At 45.4% G+C, this 10,854-nt stretch overlaps 1 protein-coding gene across 2 annotated transcripts in view; it reads left to right on the plus strand.

The window, feature by feature from the left end:
- The window catches only part of LOC135549747 (furin-1-like), a 101,713-nt gene extending 91,712 nt beyond the window's left edge, over window positions 1-10,001 (plus strand). For both annotated transcript variants that reach the window (XM_064980021.1, XM_064980013.1), the window contains exons 13-16: window positions 408-587; window positions 686-810; window positions 1,837-1,965; window positions 6,065-10,001. In XM_064980021.1, the coding sequence (XP_064836093.1) occupies window positions 408-587; window positions 686-810; window positions 1,837-1,965; window positions 6,065-6,678 (1,048 nt within the window). In that variant the 3' untranslated portion in view covers window positions 6,679-10,001. The remainder of the gene's footprint in view (window positions 1-407; window positions 588-685; window positions 811-1,836; window positions 1,966-6,064) is intronic.
- Window positions 10,002-10,854: the final 853 nt, after the last annotated feature.

Genomic DNA, 10,854 nt, shown 5'->3' on the forward strand with positions numbered 1-10,854 from the left:
TCTCACACACTAGTATCTCTCTCACACACTAGTCTCTCTCTCACACACTAGTCTCTCTCTCACACACTAGTCTCTCTCTCACACACTAGTCTCTCTCTCACACACTAGTCTCTCTCTCACACACTAGTCTCTCTCTCACACACTAGTATCTCTCTCACACGCTAGTCCAGAGCAACAGTCACACCCTCATGCAGCATCACTCAGAGAACCATTATCGTCGGTCACACAGAGTTGCTGTCACATGCTCACTCCCAGATGAGGCATCTTTCTCACAGACCCCAGAAGCCAGCAACATGAAAACACAAGCCACTCCAAGCCAATTTTCATCTTCAATAACTATGCTGTCTTTGTGCAAATGTATGTATTTGGTCCATATATGCCTGATGTGCTGTTTATCTGTGTGCCAGGAACATTGGGAGCCACCTGCTGATCACCAAGACAGTGGACGGCTGTGTTGGGACAGCCAACCATGTGAGCTCCCTAGAACATGCCCAGGCCCAGCTCACCCTCTCCTACAACCGCAGGGGCAACCTGGGCATCTACCTGACCAGCCCACAGGGTACCCGCTCCACACTGCTCGCTCCCAGGTACGTGTACACACACACACACACACACACACACACACACACACACACACACACACACACACCTTGTATTATATACCTCCTGTCTCTCCCCTCTCAAGGCCTCATGACTACTCGTCAGAGGGCTTTAATGACTGGGCTTTCATGACCACACACTCCTGGGACGAGGACCCTCGGGGGGAGTGGACCCTGGAGATGGTAAACGTGGCAGGGGCCAGCGACTATGGTAAGACACCTCTTGTTTACTACCTTAACATATGCTATTGTTAAGTCTGGAACATTGTCTGGGAGCTCAGAGACAGAGAGAGAGTGACAGGGTTTCTGTTAGTGCAACCATGTCTGACTAGCAGTGTCACTGAAAGAATGTGTGTGTGACGGGATGTATGCTTGTGGTTGCATTTATCTGTGCATCATATGTGTTTGATTCATTGATGTACTGTGTGTGCATGTGCAGTATGCGCTTGATTTATGTGTTAATGGATTTGTGTATTTCATAGTGTGCGTCAGTGCATGTACGTCATTCATGTGTTGATGATTTTATGTGTGTGAGATGCTTCCAGACCTCTAATAGTGAGTGTTTTATACGCAGGGCAGCAATGTCTGGTGCCTGGATAGCTTTCCTTTTGATCCCCTTTATACAAACTGTCAGGCAGTCTCTCTCTAGCTCCACACACCCACCTCTAAATCAGCTTCATTAAACCAGGGAGAGTAAATCAAGCAGGAGAGTGGAGGACCCTGCTGTCTGGCCCAGGCTAACCCAGGATGACCCAGAATAACTATGACCTAAGACCCATCCAGGCCACACTACTGTCAGACAATATTTTGGATTTATTTGTCATTTTCTCTCGCTCTCTTTCGTTTTATTTTCTCTCACTCTTCTTTCTCGCCCTCCCCTTCCTCCCTTCCTCCCTCTGGCTGTAGATCTCTCAGCCCCCATTCTGTGATATAGGAAGTTGGACCCTCTCAAAGGGCCCCTCGTATAAATGGCTCTCCCAGGAAGTGTTGTTCTTAACTAACGGGTCTATAGAGAAACACCAGAATGTATACTTATATATTTAATGCTTTACTTCTAGGAATCTTTTCCTGTCATTCCATCCAGGAAATCCAAGAATATAAAAGTAGCAGGATAGAAGCTGCAATTACAGAACCCACCCTGAAGAGTGCCAGAGCCTTGCTGGTGTAGACGGTGGCTTGGAGATCTGTGCTCTTGTTTCTTATGTGTAAAGTTCGCTCTCTCCCTCCCTTGGTCTAGGCACTCTGACTCAGTTCACCCTGGTGCTGTATGGCACAGGCTCAGACTCTCCCAGCTCCACAGCCAAGGACCTCTCTCAGCCCAGTAACGGCAGCTGTAAGACTTTTGACCTACAGCAGATCTGCATCGGTAAGAATGTTACTGTTGGTTACCATTGGTTACTGTAAGAGAATGTAGATTCTGTACCTAGGGTTAGGAAACTAGGGTCTCTTAGAGCTGTGGTGTGCCCAGGCTTTTGTTCCTGCACACCACAAATGCACCTAATTAAATCCATCATGGTCTAATGGATCAAAAGTCTGTCCCACTGTGGCTCTGCAGGCTTCAGTTGCCTACACCTACCCTAAACCTAACCATTTAATGATCAGGTACATTTACACTGCACACTGTACAGATAAGACCGGAGAGATGAAACACTGGCTCTCCTATCAAAAGTGTGTGGCTTGTCTCCAAAAGATAGATTGCGAGCTTCCAGTAGCTCGCAGCCCACCTACGATAAGCTTGCCAATAAATTCTGAAAGTACATGCATTTCTTCATGTGTTCCATCAGAAATTGTCATAAACATAAGGCTACCAGTTACTATCCAATCAAAGACACATTGACATTATCCCACCCCTGGTTTGCCACTGTTGACTAAAAAGCCAAGCGTAACACACTATCTGGCAATTGAATTCTGGCAATATTGCCTGTTTGGTGTGCGCGTTTGTCTAATGATAACCGGCGTCTTGTGGGTAGACAGAAGGACATTCCCCATAAACCTTCTCAATTAAATGTGAACAAACATTTAACCTCACAGAACTAGGCTATGTCATGATTATTTGTATCAATTGGGCCATTGCTTTGCAAACTCTGCCATGACGTGTTCTACAGACCTCAAAAATGGTCTTCTGATGTGGTTTAAGCATTGACATGGACTCCATTTTCGTTGTTTCTTTATGAATAATTGTTATATTGAGTAAAAAATACAATTCAACTGAGAGATCTGAATTTGGGAAAATACACATTTTATGGGGCCTGTCATGCCAAATACTGTTTATTAACCATTATATTACCTGGGTACATTGACAGAAAGCACAAATCTGGTTCACTAAGGATCCGGGGAAGAGTTGCAGGGTACAGGAGAAAAAAATAATGTGCCTATGTCACAAGCTACTTTTTAAATTGTATTTTTGAAATGTTCAATTTTAAGGTAGTGTTCATGCTCGAGGTTGGAGACCACTGCCCTAGAATAAGACTGGGAGAGACAGGAACAGTCTGACCCCTGCAGGATCCCCCGGGTATCACAATTTAACACTCTTGTTGGTATACTGTATCAGATCGTGAGTGGTGTAATGGCATAGATGTAGGTTGTGAAGCATGAACTCTGGATGGTTGAGTTTGTTGATTTAGCTCGTCCTCAGAGACATCTATTGGGATATTGAGTAAACATGGCGGCAGGTTGGCGAGGACGGAATTTTCCAAGCTAAACTGACCAAGACGCACCTCCAACAACACAACACATAATTCTGCCCCAAAACAATCCTAAAAACAGGGCAGGTAAAAAAACAAAACATTAAATGACATTATGGAATGGACAATCAGTGGGTTACATTGGTTTCAAGTTTGTATCGGTACATTTTTGACGGGCTGATTATATGGAAAAAGAAGATACTTCTGCATTTGCTGCTGTGTTAAACGCATTGATTCTCATTGCAAATAGGCCCAGGATAACTCCTGATAAAGTTGGGATGCTTAGTCACAGGGTAGCTTAGTCACAGGGTAGCTTAGTCACAGGGTAGCTTAGTCACAGGGTAGCTTAGTCACAGGGTAGCTTAGTCACAGGGTAGCTTAGTCACAGGGTAGCTTAGTCACAGGGTAGCTTAGTCACAGGGTAGCTTAGTCACAGGGTAGCTTAGTCACAGGGTAGCTTAGTCACAGGGTAGCTTAGTCACAGGGTAGCTTAGTCACAGGGTAGCTTAGTCACAGGGTAGCTTAGTCACAGGGTAGCTTAGTCACAGGGTAGCTTAGTCACAGGGTAGCTTAGTCACAGGGTAGCTTAGTCACAGGGTAGCTTAGTCACAGGGTAGCTTAGTCACAGGGTAGCTTAGTCACAGGGTAGCTTAGTCACAGGGTAGCTTAGTCACAGGGTAGCTTAGTCACAGGGTAGCTTAATCATGGGAATCAGGACTAATGAAGCAAATGCAACTGCCTTTAAAAAATGTTTTTTTTTTTTACAAACAGTAGGCCTACCAAATGGATGGGCATTCATAAAATTCCATTGCAGGCCGACACTGTAGGCTACACCCCAGTCAGCACTGACTGACGCCGAAATCAATTGGGTGTCTTTTTTTGTTCCTGTCCAGACCAGTCTTTTTTTTTTTTTCACGCCCACAGATGTAGATTTTTGGTCAGATCCAGACCAAACCTGAACCAATTATAGACGTCTATGTTTGGCTCAGATTTGGTTTGGTCTGGGCCTCCCGAGTGGCGCAAGGCACTGCTTCGCCGTGCTAGCTGTGCCACTAGAGATTCTGGGTTCGAGTCCAGGCTCTGTCGCAGCCGGCCGCAACCGGGAGACCCATGGGGCGGCGCACAATTGGCCCAGCATCGTTCGGGTTAGGGAAGATTTGGCCGGCAGGGATGTCCTTGTCACGCACTAGCGACTCCTGTGGCAGACCAAGCGCAGTGCACGCTGACACGGTCGCCAGGTGCACGGTGTTTCCTCAGACACATTGGTGCGGCTGGCTTCCGGGTTAAGTGGGCATTGTGTCAAGAAGCAGTGCGGCTTGGTTGGGTTGTGTTTCGCAGGATGCACGGCTCTCGAAATTTGCCTCCCGAGTCCGTACAGGAGTTGCAGCGATGAGACAAGACTAACTACCAATTGGATACCACAAAATTGGGGAGAAAAACTGGGTAAAAAAATACAACAATTTAAAGGTTTGGTCTGGACCGACCTTCGTTTGGTCCAAACATAGATGGCTGACTATAAATTTTCAACTTTCTTTCAGAACTGAAATTTTACCCGATTTCAACATCCGGAAAATATGTATTTTCACCTTTAATTCAGAACCTAAAATGAACATCACTTCAACGTCTGGAAAATACTTAATTAATGGGACTATTCTAGTTTTGTGGGGGTATAGGAGGAGGGAGGGAATTTTTTGGGTCTCATCTAGAGCAGCAGAACGGCCAGGACTGGGCCTGGCTGTGATCAACACATTCAGCCAGTTAGCAGATGACAACTCTTATTAGTGCAGCCAGACCAGCCCTGTAGACATACTGTATCATTTGTGTTGGAATTTCATCCCTACTGCTCCCTCTTCCCTCTTGCCTCTGTCATCAACCCCTTCTCCCTCAACACTCTGTCACTACTCCCACCATCTTCCTCTCCTTCCTCTTGCCTCTGTCATCAACCCTCTGTCACTACTCCCACCCTCTTCCTCTCTCTTCTTTCCTCTCCTTCCTCTGTCCTCCTCTTTTCCTGCTCTCCAATTTCATTTGATCCTTCCTCTCTCTCCCACCCACTTCAACAGGGAGAGAATGACAACTGATTTTGAACCAAGTAATTAGATTGGGGTGATGGTCTGTCGGACCGTGTAGGCTGGGGGGGAATGGGCCTTGCGGAGTGGGCTGCTGGGGGGCTCAGTAGCTGTGTGTGTGTGAGATTAGCTTTCCAAATCATTGGGGGAGATAAGGAGTTATAGGGTTCTACGACTGAAACTGCTGCGGTGATAACACACTAATGCCACTGCCAAACTGTCCATGTGGATGTGTAAACTTAGTACAGATAGATGCTTCAGAGCTTATTAGAAAGTCTATATATCTGCAATATTATTTTTTCCAACTGGGTTGGCAAAGCACGGCTCAGGGCATAGATATGCTACAGTGCATTTCTCCTCAGATAGATGAGGGAGTTACACACGCTGCATTTGTCTCAGCACACAATATGCACATTCACACTCCAAACAGTTTGCGGCAGGAAACTGTTCATTCTAGCAGAAGCTACATGAACATTATGCAGCTTAAGTTGAGGGCACATTCGCAGGCTCATGATTTTAATGCCCCAGAATGAGGCGATGCGTAATGTGCTGCATGATTGTCATGGCAGACTATTCAAATACAGTTCACATATTGAAGGTTTGTGTGAATTAAATTAATTTATTAGCGGTGATTGTGCATGTTAAATAAAGAATTTGGACACCAGTAGTACTAAAAATGTGTCTCTGTTTCTCCTCGTCTCCCTGTATGCAGAGTGCAATGGTGGCTACTACCTCTTCCAGCAAGGCTGTGTGAGGGACTGTCCAGCCGGCTACACCGCTGGCTCCCAGCTCCTCAATTACACCATGGGGAACTCTGTGGATCCAGCCTCGGTCCCCTCCTGCCTGCCCTGCCAACCCCCCTGCCTGACCTGCAGCGGCCTCAGCCCCAGCGCCTGCCTCTCCTGCCCCCCTCACAGCCACCTGGACCCTGTGTCCAGCACCTGCCTGCACCTCAACCAGATCCAGAGGGAGTCCCCTGGCAACTTCATGGTGGGCCAGGGCAACGCCGGTCCCCGCCCAGAGCTCAGCTCCCGCCTGCCCGTCACCATCGCCGTGCTCAGCTGCATGATCATCATGGCCACCTTCGCTGGGGTGTTTGTTCTGCTGCAGCTGAGGTCTGGAGTCTTGGCCAAACTGCCCTCACTGGAGGGGGCCGGCTCAGGCCTGAGGGGGGGCTTCGGCCTGGGGGGTAGCAGCAGAATGGTGTCGTACCGTGGTATCCCTACAGTGTGGGGCGACGAAGGGGTGAACACTGACTCCGACAACGATGAGTTTGACGTACACAATGAGAAGACTGCCTTTATCAAAACACAAAGTGCTCTTTAACCCCCTCCTGTCTTTGTATTCCTGCTTTCTACAGCCCCCCCCCCCCCCCCAATCACTCTGACTCGTCTAATTCTGGGCTCCCTGTCCTCATGTTCCCCTCCTCTGGTTTCTCTTTCCCTGTTTCACTCCCACGTTCTTCCTCTCATCAGGTTTCATTCCCCAAGTTTAGTGTTCCACTCTGTAGTGGGTGACCTGATGGGAGACTAGAGTCACGTGGAACAGGGATGGCCTGGGCGTGCTCGGCGCTCGCTTCACACACGGGTGCTTTTCTATTAAACTGTCTCTCTGTGCCCTTTCGCCCTCAATCACCATCAGACAGTGTTTTCTGAACACAGCCCATTTCCCGGACGTCTCCAGGGTTTCCCTGTCACAATAAACAAACCATTATTGTTTGCTCTCTTTTTTTCTCTCCAGTTCCAGTGCAGTATGAGATTGTAAATTGGGGGTACACAGCTGTGCGTGTGCGCGTGCTGAGTAGACAGCGAGATCGGGGTAGGGTCAGGTTCTGAGAAGCCACAGCTTGAGTCCTCATAGTCCCAGTGTTTTGGTGAATCAGACCCAGGCTCTCCCAGAGCTACTGTGTGTGTCCATGCTGCAGTATGAGACTGTATCTCTCAGCTCTGGCTGGCTACAAGGCTATGAGTCATGAGACTAGCAACACTCATTCTACCCCCAGCATGGAATTCAGGAGGCGTTCTGCTTATTCCGAGCGGTTTAGGAATGCTGGATTCATGTGATTCCGAGGGTTATATAAAGTCCCCTGACCTCCGCCCCTCTCTGTTCTCCAGTGGGGGGGGGTCGGACTGAGTGCTTGCTCGCTGCCAGATCCACAAAGATAGGTCAGCAGTTCACCCAGCTACACCTCCACACTTTCCCGGGCCTCAGAATTTAGACCAAAATAATACTGCCTCTATGATTTGAAACCCCATTCCCAAGAAAAAAGTACCTATGAATAATTACATTGGCTTTCCACTTAAGTTTTATAATTGCTCAGCTACTGAGGATGAAAGTGGTAGTGAGATGTATTGTGGATGGGGCTCAGTACTGTAGAAGTGACTTTTTTAACACAAGGGTTCCCGTGGGCTTCTCTGAGCAGCTATACAGGTAGTGAGAGGAGTGTGTGATAGAGAGAAGGGTTTTACGCACTGCAGAGGAGAGAGAGAATAACAAAGTCTGGCCATGATTACCAGACTGGGCACTTCACTCTCCCTACTCTGCTGCTCTTTTTAATGCTGTTCATCACACACACCCTACCTCGTTTCAGTAAGGTATATGTGTGTCTGAGTGTGTGCCGGCCAAGTGTGTGAGCAGGTGTCCAGTTGAGCAAAGGGAAGGAATGACCACATTAGGAATACTAAGGATGTGGTTGTGTTTATAGGCGGAGTTATGATACTGGTTGGCCTATGTAGTTTCCCGTTCCCTGTTCTTTAAAGATCTGCCTGTCAAAGAACTGAGGTTGGCTATAATAAGCAAACTTTTTTTAACATCTTTTATCTGTCATTGAGACTTATCACAGCTTCTCTCCACTCGCCCTCCAGTCGTCATCAGGGATGTCGATGCCAACTAGAGATAATCTGTTTCATATACTTGCCAATGAATTATATCCTGAACGACACTACAGCTCAGATGTGTTCCAAAGGAGGTTTTTTCCTCTACTCATACTGTATCTTTATTGAAAAACTTTTAAGTGAATTTTTGGCTGCATATCTTTCTTCTACAATCTGTACCTCATTAATTCATCCATTGGACAAATATTGGATCCATCCATCTTTTTTTTTCTTCTATTTTTATGTTGAAGTTATTTTTCATTTCTAGCAGATAATAGGGGGCTTCACTGAGAGGGGCTGTCATAGTGACAACGTGCATAAAAGATTGATGCAGCTGCTCATCCTGTCCTCTCACTCAGATCACACAGCAACGGCAGCAGAGTATATGTGTTCCATAGCGATGATGAAGGATTATATAGGTCAAAGGTGAACGCTTTTCAGAGAAGGATATTTCTTTTGAACTGTAGGAGTTTTCCTTACACTGATTTACACTTCTACAGTAATAATAAGACTGAAATGTCTTTTATCTACAGTGCCAGAGCTGTAGGGCTGCAGTCTCTCTTCTTTTTTCTCTCTCTCCTCCCCTACTCTGTCTTGGCACAATTTAAATGTAATTTAATATATCCTTATTTATGCCCTCGGAATATATAGCTTTCAGGATTGTTTTTTAAGGGGGGGGTGATTCCTGTGCTTTAAATCTTATGTAATTAAAAACATTTCTGAGGAAGACAGTCTTCCATACACAGATTGGGGAGTTGCTATCCTCTGAGTGCAAAGTAATGACGGCCAACTTTGAGCAAAATATGTAATTACCACAACGCTGGAATAGTGTGCCGTTTAACCCTGGCTGATGTAAGGTGCTGTCGTTGATGATAATGAAGTGACTGATAAATCCTAAGAGATTTTTCTTCATACCAGAATTACAGTTGAGCAATCATATAGCAATCATTTTAATGTCCCCCCCCCCCATTTACATTGTTTCCTCTAAATTGGTCACTTCTGAATGTGTAAATCTATATTGCATTATAACAGTATGTCTAAGGAAAAAGACAGCTGCTGGGAAGGAGGTTGCGCCCCTTGCAGTGCAGCCTCAATACTACAGCTGACTGCAGCAGAGATTCTGGCATTACCAAAGACAGGGCAATTTAGTTTTGTGTTCAGTACAGTTCTGCTCCAGATTGCTGAGCCTGAGTTGGGGAGAAGATGCAATCTGAGGTTTTCTATATGCATTGATTCATAAATCAGATGAATACGTCTTTTTTTTATCTCTTTGTTATTCCTGCTTTTTAATCCAGAGAGACCTTTCCCTCTCCACCCCCTGCTTGGTGACAGTGGTGGAGCTGAGACATTCTGTATGCTGAGATACAGCGTTGGATGTGGAGGGAGCAGATTGAGAATGTATCCCATCCCCATACACTAAAGGGTTGAATGAGGCTGTGTGTGTGTGGGTGTGTGTTATAACTACAGAAGAAACACACTCATGGGGGTTAAACAGAGCTCTGTCCACCTCTTCACACCTCTCCTTATGAAGTCTTTGGCCTGGGGCTACATATAGTACCTTACAGAAACAGTGACCTATGAATAATGTAAAAGATTGACTACCTTAGATGGGACATAACTCTAAAATAAGGCCTATTTTTGTACTATATATAAATATATATATGGTGCAGTGTAATGTTCTTGTAATTTAAAAATTTGTTTTTCTCTTGTTAAATTTGTCCTTTTTATTTAATTGATAGATTCTACGAAAAATAAAGATCTATGCAAACTTCAGAATTTGTCATGTGCTTTTCTATGTGATTGATGGAAAGCTGTATTACAAAAATCTAAATTATGATTGATACTGTACCTGTATGACAAGAATCAATATCTTATGTCCAGCTAGATTCAATTGAGCAGAATACTTTATTTCACCGGAGTGCTGTGCTCTAAGAGAATACAATGGCAGTTCAAATATAGAGTCAAAGGATACCCCTAGAGGAGTTGGACAATTGTGGTACATGAAAATAAAAGTATAACCTGTTTCTTACAATAGCAGTACTGTGTTTCGCACCAGAAGAGCTGCAGTATGTGGCCTCCACCCAGGGTTGGGTAGGTTACTTTCTTAATGTAATCTGTTAGTTACTAGTTGTCCAAAATTGCTGCATTCGCCATAGGCCTATTTTTTAAATTTTTTGTTGGTGACACTTTATTTTGCTAACTTGCAGCTGTTTAAGTAAATCAAACGTGCGCGAGTTTGAGCATGTGTCCATTTTTCTTAACAGCATTCAATTGAGCAATAAAAGCGCCACTCGTGGTCTTCTTAAATTTAAACTAGTTTTTGATAGTATGGAGCACAGTACCATGAGGGACTTTAGAAGGGAGGAACTCTTCAAATTTTTATTCCATAGGCTGGGATCGGCACTATTCAGCTATTGCAAGAGCGCATTGTATAGGCGAATGGCTGTCCACTGGGGCATATTCATTGCGCCAATTCTGTCGAAAAAAAATTCTTAAATGGAACGAAACCGGGAGGGACTTGAATTTCCCGAGGTAAAGACAGATTCAGGTTGAATATTCGCTGGTAGTTTTCCTCAACGTCCACCATCAGCAGTTAGGGGCCGTCAACATAGTGACAAATCAAACATTT

Source organism: Oncorhynchus masou, chromosome 1, assembly GCF_036934945.1.
Source record: "Oncorhynchus masou masou isolate Uvic2021 chromosome 1, UVic_Omas_1.1, whole genome shotgun sequence".
Taxonomy (NCBI): Eukaryota; Metazoa; Chordata; class Actinopteri; order Salmoniformes; family Salmonidae; genus Oncorhynchus; species Oncorhynchus masou.